The sequence below is a fragment of the Marmota flaviventris genome, chromosome 1 (genome assembly GCF_047511675.1).
Source record: "Marmota flaviventris isolate mMarFla1 chromosome 1, mMarFla1.hap1, whole genome shotgun sequence".
NCBI lineage: Eukaryota > Metazoa > Chordata > Mammalia > Rodentia > Sciuridae > Marmota > Marmota flaviventris.
In genome coordinates, this window is record NC_092498.1 from 198,500,042 (window position 1) to 198,525,732 (window position 25,691).

The following is a 25,691-nucleotide window of genomic DNA, read 5'->3' on the forward strand; positions in this document are numbered from 1 at the left end:
AACAGGAGATTGATTGGGGTAGATTTGGCAACTGGGGCAGCCAAAAAAAATTCTCCTGGAAAATCAGAAATCTTCATCACTGCAAAGAAGACCCCTTTCCTGTCCTCAAGACTGGAAAAGTTTTTCCTTGGACAAGCAATATCGGTAACTGTTTTTGTAGATTCTAGTGAATTTTCTACACAGACAGGTCATCTATGAGTACAGACAGTTTAACTTCCTTCTTTCCAGTCTGGAAGCCTTTTATTTATTTTTCTTGCCTCATTGCACTGTCTAGAACATTCATTCAATGTTGAATGGAAGTGGTGAAAGCAGATATCCTTATGTTATTCATGACCGTTAGATGAAGGCATTCAGGCTTTCATCATTAATGATTTTCATTGTAGGTGTTTTGTTCTTTTTAAATGCTCTTTATTATTTTTCAATGGTGTTCTGAAGAACAGAAAATGTTAGTATTGATGAAGGCAAATTTATTAGCTTGGTGTTTTATGGATCATGATTGCAGTGTCACTTTTTGGAAAGATAATTGCTTCCCCACTGACTTGCCCTTGCACTGTTGTTGCATATTAACTGCCCGTTTACTGGGGGTCTATTTCTAGATTTTATTCTGCTCCATTGATCTGTTTGTCTTTCTTAAAGCACCTGTTTGACCTCATTAAAGCATCATCTTAATTCCTATAGTTTTCTAGTAAAAGTATTGAGGTCATATAGTGTTAGTTCTTCAACTTCGTTTTTTTTGTCTGAGATGATTTGGCCATTTGTACTTCCATAGAAATTTTAGAATTAGCTTGTCAATTTCTATAAAACACCTCCTGGAGTTTTGATTGCACTGAATGTGTAGATTCATGTGTGGGGGTGGGGTGGGGTTGGGGGCGGTATTGACATCTTTATATAGAATCTTTTGACCCAGGGACATGGGTGTCCATTCATTTAGATCTTTGTTAATTTATCTCACAGTCTTGCATTTTTTATTGAACATATCTTTCATACTTTTTCATAGACTTATTTCTAAGTAATTCATATTATTCAATATTGTTAAGAGTAAATTTCCCATTGATCATTGCTGGTATATAAACTATGATTGGTTTTTGAGTATTGATCTTCTATCCTGCAACCTTGCACTGTTCACATATTAGTTCTAGTAGCATTGTATAATTTTATAAGATTTAGTAGCATTTTATAATTTTATAAGATTCCATAGGATTTTCTAATATTAAGGCTCATGTTTGCAAATAATAACAGTTTCACCTTTTCCTTTCCAACTCCGGGTGACTTTTACATTTCTTTTTCTTGCCTCATGCAGTGGCTAATGGGTGGGAGAGTGTGTTTTTAGGAAGAGCCAATCTCTCCGGCATTGGTCTGGTGAGCCACCTAGCTCTAGGGACTACTTTCCTGAAATGTGAGTAGACTCTGACAAGTGCAAACTCTTTTGGTTCCTTTACCCTTTAGATGTCTTTAGGTCAGCTTTGCCTGTATTCTGTTTCTTTGATGTGGCTGTCTGGGAAAGAATGTGCTTTTGTAGCTTGCTCCCAACCTAAGGTTTCAGTTGGGCCTATCAAAGCTCTCATTTATCTCCCTGCGTGCTGATACCAAACAGAGGAGTAATGTGTCCAATCTTCTTTCCTTTCAAGTTAAAAATATTATAACAATTGACAGATACTTTTTAAATGTTGTGTTGTATTTGTGTGCATGTACACTCATATGTGTGCCTACATACATACACATGCATGCGAATGTTCATTTCCATAGGGACAGTATCCAAATATATGTCCTTATCATGCTGTTGTTCCTGGAAGTCCAATTTATTTAAAACAATTGTTCATACAAACTTTATAATGAAAATACTATGGATATTACAAATAGGGCTGTTTCTATGTTAGGTAAAATCTCTGCATAGTCAGCCTACACAACAGTCCCCCCTGGCATTCATACTTTTTTATCTTGCCTAACATTGCATCATGACTGACCTATGATGATATATACTGAGGGAATGACAGGGTGTGACTTTCAAAGTTAGGTCATAAATGACACCACAGCTTCAGTCTCAACCTCTTAGATTGCTCACCTAAGGTAGAAGTCTGCTACCATGTTGGGAGAGTACTCCCTATGGGGAGGACTGAAGTTTCACAAGAATAACCAGAACCAATTTGCTAGTCATGTGAGTGAGCTGCCTTAGGGAGAAATCCTCCAGTCTCCATCAAGGTGGAGATCATGGCAGTCCCAGGTGACACCTAAGTGGAATCTCATGAGATTACAAACCAGTGCCTGAGCCACTCCTAAACTGTTGATCCACAGACATTTTATGAGATAATAAATGTAATGTATTGCTTTCAACTACAAAGTTTTAGAGTGATTTGTCATACTGTAGATTCCTAATAGTCTCCATGATAGGACTTCTTTGTGCTATTGTTGTTAGTCCATGTGAAAGTAATTAAAAACAAAACAAGCAAAAAGAAAGACAAAACTCTAAGAAGTTGTATTCCTATAACAAAATAATATATTTAGACACCCAGGGTCACTTCCAGCTTTTTGTGGTAGGAGGCTAATTCTCTTTTGTAGCACTAAATGCTTGGTGGGTAGGAGCTATGTACCTGAACTATGTTCAGTAGAATTACCAGAGAGGTGAAAAATAAGTAAGTGAAGCCTGCCTGTCTTCCTACATTACTCCCAAGAGGTCATGGAGTAAAGCTACTTGTTGATCCACTGATTTTTTGGAAGCATGGTTATTGTAGTGAGGTACTTGCTGATTGGTTGTTGTCCAGCAGGTAAGTCCACCACTGATTGGCTGGTTTGAGGGGTACTTATCACTGATAGGTTCATGTTCAGAAGGTTGCGAAGTACTCGCTAACTTTCAGGATGACATTTACGGAGGTGTGGCATGGAGGGGAGGAGGTGGGCACCCAGGTGAGGCCTTTGCTTCTTGTTTTTATTTTCAGAGCATGTGTGCCGATGGACCTTAAGTTATGTAAATTAACAGCAATTTGGGACTTGGGATTTTGGCCAAAGAATAGCTTTTTCTGTTTTTCTTTCTCACTTTTGTTTTTCCTTTAAAAAATTTGAGCAGAGGCCTTGCTAGGTTGTCCAGATGGGTCTCAAACTCCAGGGTTCAAGCGATCCCGCTACCTCAACCTCCCAGGTAGCTGGGATTTCAGGCGCACACCACAGTGCCAGCTATTTCCTTTCTTGACTATGAAAAATTAAGAACTTAAAATTCTCACCCTCCATCTCCCCCACCCCCTTCCTTCAGAGAGACCATCAGGGATTGTCCAGATATTTATTTGTGAAGGTATGATTCACCCCACCCCCCAATATTACCATGTAAATGATATAAGTGCCAGTTGCTGGGCAGAAACATAACACTAATGAGTTTTTGTAATTATTAGAAAAAGCTAAATATGGAACATTTTGGGTATCCTACCCATGTCAGTACAGGACAAAAACATTTAATACAGGACATACCCTGTATATACAGGATGTCTGGGAACAGTCACATTTATTTTCATTGTTAGATGAGTCTGTCCCACACTGGTCTAGGTCCCAGGAAGGACGAAGACTAAAAGGGTAAGTGGAACCGTGGTTTTCCTTGCCAACCGTGGCCTCCAGCAGGATCCCTGGCTCGGGCCTCCTGGAGATGACATAACAAGTGACATTCTCCCCACACCTGCACAGCAGGGGCTTCGGGAGATCCACGCAGTAAAGTGGGCCGACAGCTGAGAGGCAGTTGGTTAGGCGGGTGTCACTTTTGTCCAAAGGCTGCTGTCTCAGAGACACATGCTAATATATAGGATGTGTCATCTGCCACGGATCAGCAGACGCCGCTGCAACCAGGAGTGCTGCGCTGGGCGCCGAGTCACGTGGGTCCGGCGGAGGGGACCACCGAGATGTGCGGCCTCCAGGCGGCCTAGAGGGCCCTTGCTTGCTTCCGGATCGGCTTTTAGTTTCCAGCTTCTAAACGTTCGCGGAGGAAGATCGTGGCTGTTAGCAAGTTCCACCGGCCAGGTCTTGGGTTGCCAGATTCTTCGCTGCCCCTGGCGGCTCGTCAGTCTCCTCCCTTGAACTAGGTCCCAATGGTGGCCTGCCCCTCCGTCACCTGCGCTCGAGCGTTTGAGCCTCGCAGAAGCCTCCCGAGGTAGCAGCGCGACCTTCTAGAGCCGGCGCCCAGCCCCCGGCTGCCCCACCGAGGCGTGAGCCTCATTTCTGCCCCCCCAAAATCTTGTCCCGAAAGCCTCCCTCGTCCGGTATTTACGTTTCTGATATTGTGGTTTCCTCCTTCCCTGGGTGGGGTGTTCAAATCCCTGTTGGGTCTCGGGTCAGCATCAGTCCCTGGTACACGAGTATTTCCCCTTCGTCCGCATTCAGCCACGCCTGCTCCCTGTCTCCAGAGAGACCCCTGCTCAATGCCAAGGTCCCTGTATGCAGTCTGTAAAACCACGTTTGTAGAGACCCAACGCTATAGGTGTTGGGAGTCCCCCGCTCCAAAGATGGCGCGCTTCTCTTCCGGTGTTAACTTCCCCATCCCCGCGGGAAGAGCCGCCCAGTGGTGAGCCCTGCTGACTCATGATCCTTACCCACCAATCACAAAGCGCCCTGTGCCAACTGTTAAACCGTTAAACTGTTAAACTCGCCCCAGCTCTATAAATGTGCAGAGCTGTTCCTCCATAAACTGGCACTTCTCCAATGACGAGACTTGTCTGGTGGTTCTTTCAATAGGGATGGAATAGGGTGGTTCTTTGATCCCTCAATCCACTGCATGTGAGTGGACTCAAGAATGCTTTTCGGTCTGAGCAGGCAGCTGGAGGATTGTCCAGCTGAGCAGAGCAGTGAAGGAAATGGGGTCATCGAGTGAGAAGAGCCCGAGAGTTTCTCCAGTGAGAGGGTGGGTGTGGGTGCTTAGGACAGGGTTCACAGTACTCATGACTCTTCTTCTTTTAACTTCTAAGGTTCTGCTTTCCCAACCCAGAAGACAGTACATGAAGCCAGGAGACGTACTATCAGCCATGACCCAAACAGCTCCGCCTCAGGTGAGCTGTTTCCTTTAAGTCTTTTCACTCACATTAGCTATCAGGTAATCAGGCAGGGATGAAGAGGGCCTCATTTGGCTAGGCTGTGGTTTCCTCTTTGATTTTGTCACCAGGAATATGGCAATGTAAGATATGTGAAGGGGGAAATAAGTGTTTTGTGTGTACAGTCGTGAACTTTAATGTGTAGCTTTAAAGTAGACGTGAGGAAACCCAAACATTCTCCAGCAAAAATGAAAGTCCTGATCACATTCTGCCAATGAAAGTCCCGATCACATTCTGCCAACAAAAGTTACCTGCTGAAATCAGAGAAATTCTTCACTGAAGAATTGATACATCCAACAAATTGTGGATGTATCCCAGAAAGACCAGTATTGTTTTTCCAGTATGCATTTTCTAAATGCTAGATGCAAAGGCTCTGATGTGGGAGAGAAAGCTGGGTATTCTCCAGAAATAGGAAGAGGCCAGAGACAGTGGTTCAATATGTGGTGGGAGAAGTAGGCACAGGTATTGTGTGAATCATGGTGAGGACTTTTATTTCTCTTAGAAGAGTCCAGGGGGAGTCCACAGAAGAATTTTAAACAGGGGGAGGTGACATGGTTAGAATTACATATTAAAAAAAATTCCAGTCCTTAGTGGTGAATTCGCCAAGTGAGTTAATGAAGAGAATATTGAAGTTCAGGTAAGAGATTAAGTAATGTTCTTTCTTTTATTTACTTATTTTGAAAACAGTCTTTGATATTTTGTTGAAGTTTTAGGTTCACAGCAAAATTGGGCAGAAAGCACAGAGTTCCCATATGCTTCTTACCATCACATAAAACAAAGGTTTCTACATATGTACATCTTGCCATAGAGGGGTACATTTGTTACAAGGGATGAATCTATGTTGACACATCATAGTCCCCTAAAGGTCAGAGTTTACATTAGAGTTTGGGTTTGGACAAATGTATAATGATGTGTATCCATTATTATGGTATCATACAGGATAGCTTTACTGCCCTAAAAATCTTCTCTGCACTTCCTGTTCATCCCCCTCTTCACCTTAACCTCTGACAACAATTGATTGATCTTTTTACTCTCTCCATAGTTTTGTCTAATCTAGAATGTCAGAGTTGGAGCTGTATGTATATAGCTTTTTCAGATTGGTTTTCTTCACATTAAGGTTCCTCCAAGGACTTTCCATGGCATAATAGTTTATTTCTTTTTAGTACTGAATAATATTCCACTATCTGTACCACAGTTCAGTTTGTTTATTCATTCATCTATTAAAGGACATCTTGGGTGCTTCCAGTTTTGGCAGTGATGAGTAAAGCTGCTTTAAATGTCCATATGCAGGTTTTTGTGCAGACATATATTTTCAGCTCCTTTGATAAAATCCCAAGGAACATTATTGCTGGCATATGGTAGCATAGTTTTATTTAAAAAAATTTTTAGTTGTTGACATTTATTCTATTCATTTATTTATATGCGGTGCTGAGAAATGAACCCAGTGTCTCACACATACTAGGCAAGCCCTCTACTACTGAGCCATAATCCCAGCCCAGGTAGCATAGTTTTATAATAAACTGCCAAACTGTCTTCCAAAGTGTGTGTACCATTTTGCTTTCCCATAAGCAATGAATGAGAGTTCTTGTTATTTCACATTCTTGCCAGCATTTGGTATTGTCTGTGTTTTGAATTTTGGTAAGTGTACAGTGGTATTTTATTGTATTTATTTATAGTTCCATAATAGCATAATAACTTACAGTGTTGAGCATCTTTTCATATAACTATTTTCCATCTGTATATTTTCTTTGTTGAAGTACCTGTTCAGGTCTTTTGCCCATATTTTATTTTATTTTTTTAAATTTTAAACATGTTAATATTTTAATATGTTAATTTTTCCAAGAAAACAGGAATTTTAGAAAATTTATTACAGAGAAAGAAAAAAACTCATTTTTTGATCCTATTTATAAGAAACAATTTATTGGTGGAATTTAAATTATTAAATCATGCATGATTTTTGGTATAATATAAACAAGAACACAACAAAAATTTTAACAATTTTAGTGGTGTCCCACCCATTTTCTCTTAGGAAATAATATAACAACAGGAAAACTTAAGACCATCTATCTATATGTATACACACTATATATGTAATTGAGGATAGACAGAGAAAGAAAAAGAGAGACATAATAATTTTCCCAGGAGAATATTTATGATTTTAATAAATTGACTAGCTTTTTAATTAAGTCAAAATAAGTTATTGTATTGTCTTTTAAATAAATCCCCTTACTCATCACCCTGCAATTTCACACAACAGAAATGGGAGTACAGATAGTAGGGTCTATGTTAGTATTATTTGGAATGATTTTTAAAAGTCTTGGTAAATTTGCAATTTTGTCTCCTTGGGTTTAATATACAATCCAATTTTTTAAGTTCATAATGAAATGTATTTTCCAGTTCTTTGTATGATTATATATGTTTAAAGTACATGATTCTGTCTAATGCTACTTCAGTTACTATCACCTTCTGAAATTAGGACTAGCAACCCTAAGAACTGGGTGAATCATATTTGTTTTTATATCTTATACACTGTAAGAATTCAATCTCATAAAAAGGTGGATAGTAAATTAAAAATAACAGGTTAACATTTGAATAGCAGCAAGTTATGTATAAAGAAGTAACTTGATTGATACAAGTTCAATGAAAACTGTGATTGAATCACTATTGATTTGTTTCCTCATGCTCCCATATTATTCTTCAGATAGAACCATAAAGACAATAACCATTCCTAAGATGACATACAAGAAAATGCTTAAAATTGCTTCCTCTCAATTTTCAGGCAAAACGAAGCCTTGGCATCTTCTTTTTCTTCCCCTTCTTCAATGTTTTCTTTGGTGCACAGAAGTCCATACAAGAAGCTTCATCAGAGAACTGGTTTTCACTACGGTTACAACCACCAGACATGAATTTTTCACATGTCATGGTCATTAGATTGAAGAAATACATTTCTCTGGGCTCCTTCCATATATTCTCATTGACTTCCAACCGGCAAATGTGGGGAACTTCTGTCCTCGCTGGCGGTGATCACGCCGTCCTCCTTGGGGATGAGCAGCGCTGCCGTGCCGGCGTCCTGGTGGCCCTCGATCTTGCTCAGCAGCACCGGGCGGCTGCTCTGTGGCCTGGAGTGGATCTCGGCCGCCATGTTGGCGCCTTTTGCCCATATTTTAATTGAGGATTATTCATAAGAATTATTTTTTATGTTTTATAACAGTGCTTTATCAGATTCCTCTCTCTCTTTTTTTTTTGGTCCTGAGGATTGAACCCAGGAATGCTTTACTACTGAGCTACATGCTCATGATACTGCTGGTTATCGGTGCCAAGTTCTGCTCCCTCACATGATGAAGTTTGAACATTAGAGTAGTACACCGAGGCAAGCATATAAACCAGGGTTTATTTAAAAAGGGGTAACATCGACTTCTCCCAGGAGGGAGAAGAGGGCCATAGCTGGTATCCTGGTAACCCAAGAAGTGAGGCTGGCTTTGAACTCGTTATCCTCCTGCCAGCCTCCCAAGCTGCTGGGATTACAGGTGTGTGCCACTGTGCTCAGCCAAATATTTGCTTGTTGCCAGTGGTTTATCTTCTCATTTTCTTGACATATTATGCCTTTTTTTTTTGAGCTGGGATCTTGCCGTGTTGCTTATGCTGTCTCAAATTCTTATGCTCTCACCGCAGCCTCCCAAATAGCTCGGATTACAGGCACGTATCACTATGCCCAGCTAACATATTGTCCTTTTAAAATATGGTTTAGTTATCCCTCTTCTTTCTTTCAAATTTTTCTCCTAAAATATTGTTTACTAGTCTTTCACATGTATTTTTTTTTCAGAAGTCTTTAAGTAATTTCTCAGCCCTACATGAATCTCATTATTATTATTTTTGGGGTGGGAAAGTGAATTTTGTTGAATTCATAGGTGAGTCTGGAAATAACTGACTTTTTTTTTTTTAAACAAATTTGATTCTATTCAGAAATTCTATATTCCAATTTACTCAGTTCTTCAAGTAAGTGAATATTTAGTTTTCCTCATCTTGATCTTGCATGAAAATTTCTGTTAGGTCTGTTCTTATTTATTTTTATATAAAAGGCATCTTATTTTATCCCATTATATTTTCCAATTGTTTGTGATGATGAAGCCAGAATTAAACAGGCAGATAGGCAAGGGTTGGATCCAGAGAATGGAGGAATTGAAATGTTAATTCCTTCAGAGCCCTTCTTCTACCCTGTCAAGATAATCTGCTTATTACTCTGCATTAAAAAATGACAAAATCATAGAATTTGCAGGGAAATGGATGGCATTAGAGCAGATTATGCTAAGTGAAGCTAGCCAATCCCTAAAAAACAAATGCCAAATGTCTTCTTTGATATAAGGAGAGTAACTAAGAACAGAGTAGGGACGAAGAGCAGGAGAAGAAGATTAACATTAAACAGGGATGAGAGGTGGGAGGGAAAGGGAGAGAGAAGGGAAATTGCATGGAAATGGAAGGAGACCCTCAGGGTTATACAAAAGTACATACAAGAGGAAGTGAGGGGAAAGGGAAAAATAATACAAGGGGGAGAAATGAATGACAGTAGAGGGGGTAGAGAGAGAGGAGGGGAGGGGAGGGGAGGGGAGGGGGGATAGTAGAGGATAGGAAAGGCAGCAGAACACAACAGACACTAGTATGGCAATATGTAAATCAATGGATGTGTAACTGATGTGATTCTGCAATCTGTATACGAGGTAAAAATGGGAGCTCATAACCCACTTGAATCAAAGTGTGAAATATGATATATCAAGAACTATGTAATGTTTTGAACAACCAACAATAAAAAATTTTAAAAAAAGGAAGTTTTTATCATTAAAATGATTCTTGCAAATAAAAAAAAAAAGATAATCTGCTCCTGCTCCAACCTGTTGCTAAGGTAACCTGTCCCAGGAATTTCTCCTCCCTATATGGAGTTATAAAGTTGTTAATTAATGTGTTCTGGGCTCCTTCATCTGGCCCTTTCCCATCCATCTGCTTCTTACCTTTTGGCCATCCCATCTAGCATCTCCTGAGCCTAGTAGCAGGAAGGAGAGAGATAAGGAGAAGAGAGCAGGAGAACAAAGGAAGCCTAGGACATATAAAAAGGCAAAACACCCTCACTTCTTGGGATACCAGGATACTAGCTATGGCCCCCTTCTCCCTCCTGGGAGAAGTCTATGTTTCCCCTTTTAAATAAACCCCGGTTTATATGCTTGCTTTGGTGTGCTTCTCTAATGTCATACTTTGACATGTGAGGGAGCAGAAATTGTGACTGATAACCAGTGGTATCAATGATATTTAGGAAATCTAATAATTATAGTTTACTTATCCTGTATCTAAATAAGTTAATGAACTTTTTGTCAGTTCTAAGTGTTTCAGTTTATTCTCTTGGGTCTTTAGATACTTTTAGACAGATAGTTATTTTATCTTCAAGCAAAGATATTTATGTTCATTACTTTTCTATATTTATGCTCTTTTGCCTGATTGCAGAAACCTCAGCTCAGGGTAAATATTCATCCCTCAGCTTTAACAGATATATTGTGACATTTTACTGTTACAGTGATGTTCATAATAGCTTCTTCATCCTCCTCACAAGTTGAAAAACATTTTTTCCATCTATGGCCAAACCAATTTTGAAATTACTTCTTTCAGCAAGTGTTATTAAGCATCCACTATTGTGTGTGCTAATAATCCAGTCATGAACAAAACAGAATCCCTGCCTGAGGGACTTACATTCTGGTGGGGCAGATAAACAGCGAATAATGTAGTATGTCAGATGATGAAAAATACTGTGGAGAATAACAAGGTGAAGTTCAGAGGTACCTTCAAAATACATAAGAGGGAAAAAAGACATCCCAAACCCAACTGTCTTAAGACAGTACATTTTCCCTTTAATGTTAAGCATATTTTTAGAACTCATGAAACTTGGGATATTTGATGGCAGATGGGAAGGTCAATTTGGGGAGGAAGAGATTGGTAGCATTAGGCTGGAAGGAAAAAGGTGTTCAAGAAGCTTTGGCGATGTTGGGAGTAAGGTTTGCCTTGCTGTAAGTGAAGGTGAAATTTGGTTTTACCTGCAAGCCTGTGTTTGTCATCCTTAGAAGCTTTTGATGCCCAGTTGAAGTGATGATAACTCACAGGACAACTTGATTCAGTCTGCTGTTTGGATTTTTGGGGCGTGCTTTGCACCTCATCATTGCTCAGTTAAAACGCTAGCTTCCCTTTGAGAAGTGTCTACGTTTATTCTTTTTCATTCAGTATCTCCTTTAAACAGAGTTCTTTTCATTGCTCTTGTTTTGAAAGGACCCTCTCATAAGGACCTACATGTAGAGTCAGTAGAGCTGCTGTGAGCAATTTGAATTGCCAGAATTTATCCTTGGTGTGTTTTTTCCTTGCTTCCTCCAAAAGCAGTTCTAGTAGCTTTCCTTTCTCCCCATTCCCCCATGCAGACTCCAGGGCACAGGCTACTTTAAAGACTCTCAGAGTCAGATTGAAACTATCTGGGTCTTCACTGAGCGTCATGGAAGGGTTCAGAGCTCTGGCTCCCAGTATGTTATGTGTGGTTTTGAAATAACTGACCTTTAATCCAGATTGGGAGGAGGGGCCCAGGTGGCCAGGAGGAATATGGTAAATATGGATTGAGTGATGGTTTGAGGAGTTGGGGAGTTTAAGAAGCTGGTCTCCAAAAGGGATGTAGCACTAGATTTTCATGAAGTTCAGGGTTTAGCTATGTTTTGGGGGAAGTTTATGAGCCCAGAGTGGAGGACTGGTATGCATTTTGATATTTGACAGATATGGGTTGAAGTTAGAGCTCTACTATTTTCCTGGCTGTATGATCTTGGCTAAAGTAATTATCTTTCTGCACTTTAGTTTTATCATTTGAAAAATGGGAATGTTAATTCCTTACAATATATGTGTTGTAAGGATTAAGTGAAATACAAGATTTAAAGTCACTCACCTCAGATACACAGGGCTAATCAACAAACATTAGTTCTCTCCACTCTTGGGAAGATGGAGATGGCCTCAGGGAAGGCAGAGATAGGCATACTCAGTGAGGAGGACAGTCTGGGTAGGTGGGATGGAGCTCAGAAGACTGGGAGATGGATCTGTGTCCAGGGACAGGGCACTTCCAACCTGTCTCTGAAGATAGGTGGTTCACAGAAGACAACCAGAATAGGCAGGGTACAGGTTTCTTTCAAGAAAGCCAGCTTTCTGATAAGGCAGATAGGTAGAAAATGCAGAACATTTATAAGTAGTGGCTGCTCTGCACACAGAAATGATCTTGAGGAAGAGGCAGTTGGGGCTGTATATGTGCTTTGGATGGGTAGAGACAGGGTGATTGGCAGCTGTGTTTAGTGGATAATATATAGAAAATACAGTGATGGATTATGGAGTACATGAAAATGAGAAGTGCCAGAGGAACAGATCTGTAAAGCCAGGAACACAAGGGTTGACCTGGTTACCAGGGAGAGAGTGCTGGAGGCCAGGTTATGTGATTGGGATAGCAATTTGGGGCTCCAGAGGTGTATAGATGGGACATTGCTGGTGCTCCCCATTTTAGGAAACGTGCCCGACAGCCAACTCCTGGCTGGGGTGCTGGGTGCTTTTCTTCCTAAGGAAACCTTCTCTGGGGCTTAGGGTGGTGAACCGAGGCTGGGCTATTTCTTCCCTGCAGGTTAGACTGCCCCCTTCTTCCCTTTACTCAGAGCTTGAGCAGGAATCTGTTGTTTCAGGAGCCAGTGACTTTTGAGGATGTGGCTGTGTACTTCACCCAGAATCAGTGGGTCAGCCTGGAGCCTGCGCAGAAGGCTCTGTACAGGGAAGTGATGCTGGAGAATTACGAGAATGTGGCTTCCTTGGGTAAGATGTTTCCCAGGGGCCCTTTGTGAGAGACTGTTAGTGCCTCAGATTCTTTGGAGATTCTAGTATCCCTTAGGCCTGGTGACTCCAGAGGGATGCTATCACCATCCTCCAGAGATGCTGGGTGGGGAAATCCCTGATTCCCTTGGTTTTGAAACTGAAGTTCCTTACACTCCAGGGAAGGGTGTGGTTCTGGGACCTGAGGGCAAAGGCCCTTCCTGGCTCCTAACCCAGGTGAGTGCTTTGTTTCTCCATCCTTGCAGTTTTAGGGATGTTGGTTCTTCTCTGTGAAGTCTCCCAGGAAAGCAGTACATACATGCTTCCAGAGGGAGTTTTCTTCTAAGTCAGGACCAGATGGAAAAGTTTCTTCCTGAGGAGAATCATATCCCCCTGGTTCATTGTGGAGCACAGTTGGACCCCCTCCTTGGAACTCTTCTGTAGCTCACTTGACCTTCTGGGTGTTTCATTTCCCTCCCTAATAAGCCCAATGGAAGGTAGGCTGAAGAGGTCTCAGGAACAGGGCTGGATGTCTCCTCTCAGCTTTATTTCTTGCTTTCTTCCTAAAGTAGCATTTCCATTCCACAAACCTGTTCTCATCTCCCAGCTGGAGAGAGGGGAAGTGCCATGGGGTGCAGATCCCTGGGACACAGAGGTTTTGCGCACCGTCAGTCCTGGTAAGTAAGAGAACCTAGTTGTAATGTTCTTACCTTGCCTTCCTGGTTTACTGTGTGAGAAATGTTTCTTCTGCTGCAGGAATCAAAGCTCCCAGTCTTTGCTGAGGTCATACCCTGTGCTCACTGAGTTCTGACCCCGAGCCTGGAAAAACCAGCCCCTAGGAGTACACAGCCCCACACTGTCTGCCCATTCATGTGGCTGTTTTCCTAAGCAGTAAAGCTATGACCCAGTAGCTCCAAAACTACTACTTATCTCACTTAGCAGTGGGAATTCTTGATTTTTTTATGCAATTTTTCATTGCAAAGAAGTGAGGTCTCAGCCAATTTTAAGGAATATGTGATCCTGTGGGCCAAACTGATTTGTATTAGCGCTACAAATTTTATTTTTAGGCCTTCAGCAATGACAAGAATGGCTTTGTCTTTTTTGTATCTAAATCATCTAAAAGTTCCATTTCCCATAATCTTTAGGTCCATATTGTATTTGTCAAAGATGGGACTGGAATATTTGGCCAGGAATATTTTCCTAGCATAGCCCCAACACACATGCCCAGAATACCTAAAGTTCTCTGAGCTGGCTTACCAGTCTTGGAAGGTTTTGATTACCCAGGTTTGCTTTCTTTTGTAGGAGAATTCCCCGTCTTGCTTCTCATGCACTCTAGGAGTTGATGTGTGTGGGTCCTTGAGTAGTGATGCCATGGTGGTCCACGGCTCTCTAGTCCAACTTCTGTTCCAGCTGCCTTTCTGAAAGAATTTTCTTTTATTCCACCCAGAACATTATATAGAATATTTTAAATATTATTAGGGTATTATTTAGAATTTTGGGTGGTTTCCTGGGTTATAGGTGGGGCATGGAATCCATTGTTTTTCTGCTTTCTGTTTCCCAGCCTGTGAGATCTGCTGAGCTGTTTCTCTGTTCTTCCCATTCTTGCATCTTTTTTTCCTCTCCTAGGTCTCTGGTCTGTCCTTTTTTTTTTTTTTTTTAATTTCCTGCCAATCCCTCTTATCTCTTTCTATCTTTTTTGGTTGCCCCTTTTCCCAATGCCTCCTTTCCTTCCCATTCCTGAGCTTCTCCTTTCCATTTTCCCTGCCTTAGTTCATTTTTCTGGCTTCCTCATGGGGGCCATTTCTGGTTGTCTTTCCTGTTCTGTTTTTGAGCATCTCCACTTCTCCACTTGTATGTCAATATTTATCTTTGTGTCTCTCATTCTCCTTTGTGGGTACTTATAGCCATTTCAAGGGTATTTTTCTAAAGATCATTCTTCAAGGGGAAATTGGCATCACCTGACCGTTTTCCTTTTGGCTCAGTAACTAGTATCACTTGTGCTTTCTCTGGGCAGGTGGTAAATCCTGGATCAAGAGTGAAGAGCCACTTATAAAGCAGGAAGCCTCTGAAGAGACAGAGCTACACAGCATGCTCAAGGGAGAAGGGCCCAGAAACAATACTAAGCATTTTGGTTTAAAAAGCAAGGCACTAAGGCAGACTTTCAGTCTAAATCCAAATCTGATACTTCGAGGTGGAATGAAGTTCTATAAATGTAAAGAATGTGGGAAGATCTTCAGATTCAACTCAAAGCTTCTTCGGCATCAGATGAGTCACACTAAAGAAAAGCCCTTCAAATGTAAGGAATGTGGCAAAGCTTTCAAGTCTAGCTATGACTGTATTGTCCATGAGAAAAACCACATTGGAGAGGGGCCCTATGAATGTAAGGAGTGTGGCAAAGGTCTGAGCTCCAGCACAGCTTTGACTCTGCACCAGAGGATCCACACTGGAGAGAAGCCCTACGAGTGCAAGGAGTGTGGCAAGGCCTTCCGCCGTAGCGCGGCCTTTGTTCAGCACCAGAGGTTGCACACAGGGGAGAAGCTCTATAGATGTAAGGAGTGCTGGAAAGCTTTTGGGTGTAGGTCACTTTTTATTGTCCATCAGAGAATTCATACGGGGGAGAAACCCTACCAGTGTAAGGAATGTGGTAAAGCCTTCACTCAGAAAATAACATCCATTCGGCATCAGACAGTTCACACCAGGGAGAAGCCTTATGAATGTAAAGTGTGTGGAAAAGCTTTCAAATGGTACGCAAGTTCTGTTCAGCATCAGAAGTTACACCCAGTCGAGGAGAAGCCTGTCAAGGCTCTTGAGCCGAGCCTGAGCAGACCCCCGTGCCCTTCTCCAGCCTTAGCACCAGCCTTAGTACCAGTTCCTGTCCAGGGGTCATGCCCTGCTCCCACTGTGGCTGTGCCTTCACTCACCTTTCCAAATGCTGTTCTCATTCCTACCTCTGGGCCTTTGTTCATGCTGCTGCCTATATCTGGAATACCTTCTTCATCTACCCAAATAGTCCATGTTTTTCAGAGTTTTACTCCTTCTGTGAAGCCCACCCCAATTATTCTGATCCCATCTCACTCCTCATGACCTTTTTTTTTTTTTTTTTTGGTACTGGGGATTGAACTCAGGGGCACCTGACCACTGAGCCACATCCTCAGCCCTATTTTTTTATTTTATTTAGAGACAGGGTCTCACTTGAGTTGCTTAGCCCCTCAATTTTTGCTGAGGTTGGCTTTGAACTTGTAATCCTCCTGTCTCAGCCTCCCAAGCCGCTGGGATTACAGGCATGCACCACCACTCCCAGCCTTCATGAGCTTTATCTTGACATTCCTATGGCTCTTATGACCAACAGATCTCCACTTTAATTTGATTTTTTTTGTATTTTTTTCCTTTCCCTTACATGGGTTACTACTGTTTCTATATAAACTCCATTGTAATTTGTATACATTTAAAGACTGTGTTCATATAATATATGCTTTTCTGGGTAGAAAATGGAAATACTAAACATTGCATTGGTCCCTTTCAGACTTGAACAACAGTGACTGTGACTGCATCCTAGGGATACCAGTGTTAGAAGAACTGAGGTTACTTAGGTACATTAAGGAAGGTTGGGAAAGAGGACATCCCTATATTAGGCTGATGTAATTAGAGAGAAGCAACCTCAGAGAAATAGGAAGAGGCATGAAAAATCTGTGGAAGTAGAGAATTAGAATAAATTTCCATTTATGGACTTTGAAAATCAATGCAGATTATTTACCAGGCCATTCACTAGGTAGGTATTAATACTTTGGAAATTGTGTTGCCTTTGTTATGGATCATTGAGGATCCAATACTCTATGCACAAGTTAATATGAAATAATAAAACTTATGCATTGATAATGGTGATAGCAGTCATGCACAATAATTTCTTTACATGTAAAGGAGGATTTTTCACCTTTAGGTTTTTTTTTTTTTTTTTTGAGTACTGGGGCTTAAACCCAGAGATACTTTACCACTGAGCCATATCTCTAGTCCTTTTTAAAATTTTTTTTTATTTTAAGACAGGATCTCACTGAGTTGCTTAGGGCCTCACTAAGTTGCTGAGGTTGGCTTCTATCTTGTGATCCTCCTGCCTCAGCTTCTTGAGCTGCTGGGATTATAGACATGTGCTGTTGCTCCCAGCTTCCCCTTTAGTTTAGCTCTTGATATGTAGATGTCTCTTTTTAACCGTTTTTCCTAAATAAATAGCCACATATGTACACCAAACAAAATAAATAAATATACACAAAGGCTTTTATCCATGTTGCATCTGTTGTATAAGTTTTTCCTGGTGAGAATCCTGGTTTTCTCTTTGCAAGCACTGATTTCTCCATTTTCTTTTCTCCAGGTTTCATGAGTTGTAAATATGAATTTGATGAATTACCAAAGAAATAGAAGTGATGATATGAATCCAACTCGGGTTAAATCTGAATAAGCTTCCCAAATTGTTTTTTAGAAACAAAGAGGGCTGCATAGTAGATCAATGACTAGGCTTCTGTTGTAGGTTAATGAAGTGGAATTTTCAGTTGATTTTTTTTTCGCCCAGTGCTGAGAATTGGACCCAGGAGCACTTTACCACTGAGCCACATCCTCAGCCTTTTTTTTTTTTTTTTAATTCATTTTTCACTTTGAGACAGCATCTTGCCAAGTTGCTTAGGGCCTTGTTGATTTGCTGAGGCTGGCCTGGAACTTGAAATCCTCCTGCCTCAGCCTCCTGAGCTGCTGGGATTACAGGTATGCACCACCACACCAAGCTTAGTTGGTCTTGTTGGTTGATCCCTTGAGGAGGTTCTTTTATTACAGCTGTGCAAAAGGCTGTGGGAAGTGAATATGGGAAAAGAACTTGAGTTATGCATTTATTAACATTAATGTAAACGTAAGTCCTGAAAACGGATGGAAAGGCCATACATTTTTTTCCTTTAGTGTTGTTTGCTATCTATATATTTCTCCATAGCAAGTAATTAAAAAGGTATTTACATTCTTGTGTTTAAACTTAGTCTGAATTTACCTGTGTGCTTGGGGAAAAAAAAAAAAGTAATTTTCTGACCTAACTACCTGAAATTCTGATTTTGGGTACCTGTGGTATTGGCCAGATCTTTAGGTGTGGCCCATGCTTTGGAGAGAGACTTAAATAGAAAATGCCTGTGGGCTATTTTGAAACATCCATTCATAAGAGATTTGGGAGGGACTGCCTTAGTTCACAGTGGATCTTTAGGGAGACCTCTAAAATTAGTTCAGGTGATGTCAGAACAGAGAACAGCAAGTGAAACATGTCCTGCTGGGAAGAGAGGCAAAGAAATCTTATGTAATTATGAAGAGCCCCTGCCCCCATGGCCATGAGTTTTATTTATTAAATTGAATCTTTTTTTGGTTTGTTTGTTTTTAAACAAACATTTTATTTTATTAGAGCTTTATAGTTAAACATAATAGTTAGATTCATCTGACAAACTCATACATGCATGGTAAATCTAAAATTTTTTTATGGGTGCATTGTAATTATGCATATTAGATATCATTGTTATATATTCATTCATGTAGACAACATAATTTGGTCAAGTTCATTCCTCATTAGTTTCCTTTTCCTATCCTCACTCCCTCCCCTTGATCTCCTTCCTCTATTCTACTGGTCTCCTTTCTGTTTTCATGAGACATCCATTTCTTTTCTGCTTCTTTTCTCTCTAGTTTCCACATAGGAGAGAATATGAAGAGTTCTCGAGTCTCCACTGTGGGAAGGCTTGTGGGGGTTGACATTGGTGCTCTCTTGCTACTTATTTGCTTATTGGCTGAAGTAAAGAGGAAAATATTTTTTTTCTTCTTGTAGAACTAATACACTTCAAAATAGCTTTGGATTAAAGGACACAGTAGATTCTAGAGATGATTTAGATTGAGTAACAATAAGAATAGGACATATCAGGGCTGGGGTTGTGGCTCAGTGGTAGAATGCTTGCCTAGCATGCGTGAGGCACTGGGTTCGATCCTCAGAACCACATAAAAATAAAGGTATTGTGTCTACCTATAACTAAAAAAAATATATATATATAAAAGGAATAGGACAGATCAGTCTATGGGATATGACAAGAGGTGTTACTCAGAGCAGTATTGAGTTTTACATGTATTCTTGAGAAAATAAGTTTGGAAGCCTACACTTTGGGTGGATGCTTAGTGGTGGGAAATAACAACAAAATTAACTGAGAACAAAAACAAACCCAACCCTAAACTAAATTTAGCAGATATAAGATACATGAGGGAAAGTTGTAGTTAATTGAACATGAGTGTTAGCGCACACCTTCCTGGCACACCACAAACAGTTGAGGGGTAAAAGATAAAAAGGAATTACAAACTCACAAGGACAAGAAAACTGATGATGATAGATAGATAGCACTTAGAAAGCAAGAAAGCCAGTCCAAGAGTGCTGACTTTTAGCAGACCCCAGAAAGGTGAATCCTAAGACATTGGCAAAGTGGAGCAGCCAGGCTATATGGCAGAATTCCCAAAGGGCTTAAGAATCAAGGATTCAGGTACCTTTGAAAGCAGGGGACGCAAGTAGGGATAAAAACAGGAAAACTAGCTGAAAGTCTTTAGAAACCACTTTGATTGTCTAGTCACCTCCCCATTCTTTCATTCTCAGGAATTTTGGAGGATGAGTGCCACACTTAATGTTTGGTCCTTCCCTGTCACCCCTCAACTCTATCCCCTCTCTGTCATTTGTTACCTCTCTCTAACTTCTGAAAACCTTTCATTCTACTCTCTACTCTCTAGGTGATTTCTATTCAAAATGCTGCCAACTAGACTCTGGCACCTGCTAAGCTAAAACCACTTTGGTCAGGTCAAAAGAAAAGACCAATGACACTGACATCTCAGATTCCCCAATAAAATGGCTCTACAGAGAAGTTATAACCATGCACAGTTTCTTTCTTAGATACAAATAAATAGCCAAGAGTATGAAAGGCTGAAATAAGCAAGAGGTGGGGGTGGGGGTGGGCAACGAAGCCCACTTAAAGGAAACATACTATGTAAGAAGAAAATATTAGAGGAGATGTTCACACCCATGAGATAAGAACATGCTATAAAAAAGAATTCAGAGGAAAAAAAGAAACTTCTGAAAAACTCAAAATGCATGTCAGAAATGAGACACTCAGTATAAGCACTGGAAAAAATTTCCCTAGAAGGTATTGATAAAAGGAGGGGAAAATAGCAAAAAGATGTCCAGTATATGTGCTCTAACAGCTAAATAGGCACTAAAGAGTAGGAGATGGAGAGGTTGCAAAGGAAGAAGGTATTAAGTAATTCAACCAGATCCCCAGAACTGGGGGCAGGGGGCTCCAGGCCTTCATTTGTACTTGTTAAACCTTTAACACCCAGAGAAAGGTTATCCCTCCTCAGGCCTCTATGCCTCCAATGGCAGAAATAAAGAGGGGAACTCCAGACCCAATTCCGTAGAAGTCAGTGTTCAATTGTGGACAACAGAATCCACTTTAAGAAGAGGGGATTTGCTATATACTGTTAGCTCACAGAATTAATTTTCTCCCTCCCTCCCTCCCTTTCTCCTTCCCTCCCTCCCTTTCTCCCTCCCTCCTTCCCCTTCCTTTCTTTGTATCAGGGATTGAATCTAGGGGCAAAACACTGAGCCACATCCCAAGCCCTTATGTTTTATTTAGCAACAAGTTCTTGCCAAGTTGATTAGTGCCTCACTAAGTTGCTGGGGCTGGCTTTGAACTTGCAATCCTCCTGCCTCAGCCTCCTGAACCACGGGATTATAGTCATGCACCACCATGCCCAGCTAGCTCACAGAATTTCTAAACAAGGCATAAGATGGGATGCCACACAAACAGAATACAGGAAAAACCACCAACCGCAGTACCAAACAGTTCCAGTGGAAATCTAGCAGCTTCCAGGGCCTGCTGTTGGACTGCCACATCCACAGAAGACAGAGGCTGGCCCACAAGTTTTGCTTTGTATTCTGGAGAAAAAGAAAATAGCCTCACAGTCACTTTGGTAGATTGTAGAATCTTAGGATCTTTATTTTCATCTTCTGCAAGTATGTACCTGCTCAGTGGAAATGGTTATCTGTGTGCTTCTAAGTAGCAGGGGATTCTGGGAAATACAGTTTTTGGATCCTTCCTGGGAACGGGAGAATCACAGTATAGAGAAATCTTAAAATGGGAAAGGATTCTCAAAAGGTTTGGGGCAGCTATAAAAAATGTCCATTACAGGCATTAAAAATGACTCTAAATGAGGATGCACTCATGGGTAGGGAAGGACAACATTGAGATTTAAGTTTTTGTCATTTAATTTGGGAAATTAAAACAGTGTCATTTAATTTAGGAAATTAAAACAGTGTCAAAATTCCAAAGTGATGTATATGTGTGTGACTAGACAGACTGATTCTAAAGTTTATGTAGAAGGGCAAAGGACAAAGAATAGCTAGAAAATTCTGAAGATCATTTGTGCTCCCAGATGTTACAGATCATGTTCATAGAAAACTGAACAAATAAAAAATAAAATAAAAGCAAAGTAACAAATACCAGAACACCCAATAAACAAAACAAAACAAAAAAGCTCAAGTTGCAAAAAACCCACATATACTGTAATATATGATATGTAGGAAATTTAAAAAATCTATTACAACTCCATCCATTTACCTGCAAATGCCATGATTTTATTCTCTTTTAATGCTGAATAGTATTCCATTGTGTATATATACCACATTATCTTTATCCATTCATCAACTGAAGGGCATCTAGGTTGGTTCCACAGTTTAGCTATTGTGAATTGTGCTGCTATAAACATTGATGTGGCTGTGTTCCTGTAGTATGCTGTTTTGAAGTCCTTTGGGTATAGACTGAGGAGTGGGATAGCTGAGCCAAATGGTGGTTCTATTTCCAGTTTTCCAAGGAATCTCCATACTGGTTTTTATATTGGCTGCACCAATTTGCAGTCCCACCAGCAATGTATGAGTGTGCCTTCCCCCCCATATCCTTGTCAACACTTATTGTTGTTTGTATTCTTAATAGCTGCCACTCTGTCTGGAGTGAGATGAAATCTTAGAGTAGTTTTGATTTGCATTTCTCTAATTGTTAGAGATGTTGAACATTTTTTCATATATGTGTTGGTTGAATGGAATAGTATCTAGCACTAAAAGAGAATAAAATTGTGGCATTTACAGGTAAATAAATGGATGGAGTTGGAGAATATAATGCTAAGTGAAGTTACCCAATCCCCCAAAACCAAATGCTTTCTCTGATATAAGGATGTTTTCTCTGATATAAGATGCTGATTCATTATCACCAACTAACTGGGCTGGCGACCTATGCTGGGTTCCCAAAAGCTGGCTGCACCAGTAAGTTACGAAAACGGCGAAGAAAACACATAAGAACACAGAAATGCCTTTTCAAAATCCGGGACAGCTCTCAACCTTAGGGGTCCATTGGAAAGAGAGAGAGAGAGCCACCTGAATTCTTTATTCTTATGTAGGGGGAACACACAAATGAAGGTTTGATGGACTGTTCTTGCCAAATAAAGCAAAGGGTCAGGTTTCAGGGGGTGGAGTCTTGCTTGTGATGTCTTGTGGTCAGTAGATTGATTGACACACCCATCTCAGGTGCTGTGTGGGATCAAAAAGCAGAGGGGGCGAAAAGGACACAGATGTGCACAGCCCAGACAGAGCAGCAACGTCAGTCCAGTTCATTAAGCGCTCAAAATGCTCACAGTTCACACACACAGCCTATGGCTGGCCCGCAGCAATTCAAAATGGGGTTGGCGGGAACAAGGGAGGATTAGATGAACTTTAGATAGAGAAAAGGGGAGGGAGGGGAAAGGAGGGGGCACCAGGGTAGGAAAGATGGTGGAACAAGACAGACATCATTACCCTGAGTACATGCTTGAAGACACAAATGGTGTGACTCCACTTTGTGTACAACCAGAGATATGAAAAATTGTGCTCTATGTGTGTAATATGAATTGTAACGCATTCTGCTGTCATATATAACAAAGTAGAATAGAAAAGATGAGGATAATTTTTAAAAAAATCTATAACAATGTACTACGTAGAAATATACATTTTATGTAAAGTTACAGAGAAAGTTTAGAGGGATCGAGTATTAGTGGCACAGGCAAAAAAAATACGAGGTCTTTCTGCCTCTTTCTTATCTCCTTTGTTCTTCTGCCTCTTTCTGTCATCCTCTGCCAAATCCCAGGAAGTTGTCCCAAGAGCTGCCTGTTGTCCAGCACTCATATTTGCCACTTATTTCTTGTTTGAAAACAGGTCATTTGTTTCTAAAATACCTCATATTACTCTCATAAGTACTACAAAGTGTGGTCTCTTAATGTGCCTACAAAGTAGATTAGTATTAATAATTTACTTCATGGCTGTCCAGAAAGAAGTTATAAAAATTGCTTTAATATAAAAATCATATTTTAGGGGTGGGGTGAGCTCAGTGGTATAGCACTTGCCTAGCATAGCAAGTGCAAGGCTCTGGGTTTAATCCCCAGCAATGCAAATATAAATAAATGAATTTTTTAAATTGCATCATTTTAAAAGCCAGATGACTAAACAGATTGCCTAAAGGAGACATTTTGGCAATTTTGTTAAATAAAGACTGATTGGAAGATGGCTCATCTTCCACTAAAATGAGTCAATAATCAATGTTTTATTATTTCCACTGTCTACTTACTAGTTGCAAAGTATTTATGGTGTTATAGGAAATTTCAATTGGCCCCAAAATTTCTTTCTATTCCATTTTGGTACTTCCATAGGACACCTTACATTTTTTTTTTTTCCACTAGAGATTGAACCCAGGGATGTTTTCCCACTGAGGTATAGCCCCAGCCCTTTTCATGTTTTATTTTGACATAGGGTCTTGCTAGGTTGCTTAGGACCTCACTAAATTGCTAAGGCTAGCCTCAAACTTGTGATCTGCCTGCCTCAGCCTCCCTAGTTGCTAGGCTAACACCTAGGATTTTAATAATAAAAATACAAACTTTGCTGGTATCCTTTCCTACTTGATATTTCAGCACAGGGCATTGCAAGTTTTTTTTTATTTTTATTTCTTTTTTTCTTCCTGATATAAAAATCTCAGATTTGTATAAAAAAGATATGAGACTTCAGAGATAGTAAATAACCCTATTTGTGTTTTCAGTGGTTGGGAACAGAGCTGGAGTATTTTGTTGCCCACTCTCAACTTTAATGTTACCAGTCTCAAGGATAGCAGGAGTTTTCAGTGTATCAAGTAATGAATTAAATAAGCAAGGTTTTTTTGTTGTTGTTGTTGTTCTTGCTGTTACTTTGCAGGCAATATTAGCACATTAGTTGTAATTTGTTCTCGCTCTTTTTAAAAATTTTTCTTTTGCAGTTGTAGATGGACAGAATGCCTTTATTTGTTTATTTTTATGTGGTGCTAAGGATCAAACCCAGTGCCTCACATAATGCTATGCAAGCGCTCTGCCACTGAGCTACAGCAGACCTGTAATTTGTTCTTAAGTGACTACCAGAAAATTGGTTAATTATGGAAGGAGTGAATGTCCATTAAATTGTAAGAGTGTAAATTAGTATTAAATATAGAGGTAGCAGAAATCTGAAGCCAAATTGTGCCTGTTTCTGAGAAGGGAGGTTCTCTATATACAGCTGCTGTGTTTGGAGACAGTGTTATTTTCTTGTACTCCTTGGTTCTCTCATGTTCCATAAACAAGGTACTTAATTGTTTTACAAACAACTTAGAAGAGATAGTACCCCATTTGCATAGATAATCCATTTTTAACCTTTTAATTATATAAAGTGACTTTTAAATTTAAATCAAAATAGTTTTCTAATTAGAAAAGGAATACATGCTGAGAGCAAAAGACTTACCTAGAAAAATATCTATGCCTGACTTTAGCATTTAACACTTTGGTGAGCACACCCATGTACACACTAATACAATTACATACACAGGCACACATACATGAATTTTCCTCTTACAAATTCCCTTTTTTTTTTTTTTTTTTTTTCATTTAGTAGAATATCATGCACATGTCCCAAGCAGCAGGTCATCTCTGATATGTTAAATAGCTGGAGGGTGTTACATAGTATTACATTGTAGGGATTTATGTCCTTCATGTAATCAGTCTGTCTCTTATTATTGAGCACAATATTTCAATCTTGAAACTCTTAATACTTTGATGAATACCTTATGTATACATAAATGATGCATTCATGATTTTTAAAGTTTGTAAATTTTTTATAGTTTAATGTATTTTAATAGCTAACTTACAGGAACAGCACAGAAGAGAGACAACATTAAAAACATGTACTTGCATGTAGGACAACTCAGAAAAGCATAGTGAATGGATGGAATCTACTCTATGATAAAAATGCTACAAACGCATCTTAGTGGCTGTCAATAAGAAATGTACTTGTTTAAAAAAATCCAAATGCTGGCATTGTCCAGAAAAATTTAAGAGTTTTACTTATAATTATTATAAAGTTGAACTGCTGAAACTTGTTCACTGAAACATTTTGATTTGCATTAATGCTTTACATCCCTGCATTTATATTAAAAATTTACACACAAATGAAAATGGAAAAACAGCCAATACCTGATTTCTGTCCTCTATTTTTCCACTTGCAATCATATACTTAGGTTCCTTTTGACCCCTTGGAAAAAAAATATCTAATATATATATATATATATATATATATATATATATATATATATATATATATATATTTTTTTTTTTTTTTTTTTTTTTTGAGAATGACATGTTTCCCATCATAGTGAATTC

The 25,691-nt window shown here is 39.9% G+C and overlaps 1 protein-coding gene across 4 annotated transcripts; it reads left to right on the forward strand.

Annotated features, from left to right (window-relative positions):
* The first annotated feature begins 3,916 nt into the window (after window positions 1–3,916).
* On the forward strand, window positions 3,917–17,190 carry Znf621 (zinc finger protein 621). 4 transcript variants are annotated; one of them, XM_027932266.3, is made up of 5 exons: window positions 3,917–4,235; window positions 4,938–5,018; window positions 12,794–12,920; window positions 13,487–13,594; window positions 14,932–17,190. In XM_027932266.3, exons 2-5 carry the CDS (start codon window positions 4,968–4,970, stop codon window positions 15,999–16,001), a joined length of 1,356 nt encoding a protein of 451 aa, XP_027788067.2. In that variant the 5' UTR covers window positions 3,917–4,235; window positions 4,938–4,967; the 3' UTR covers window positions 16,002–17,190. The 4 variants fall into 4 exon arrangements, 3 of the variants coding, with proteins under 3 accessions (XP_027788067.2, XP_027788069.2, XP_027788068.2); XM_027932268.3 differs by having other exon boundaries at window positions 3,917–4,126; XM_027932267.2 differs by lacking the exon at window positions 3,917–4,235 and adding an exon at window positions 4,611–4,749.
* The last annotated feature ends 8,501 nt before the right edge of the window (window positions 17,191–25,691 follow it).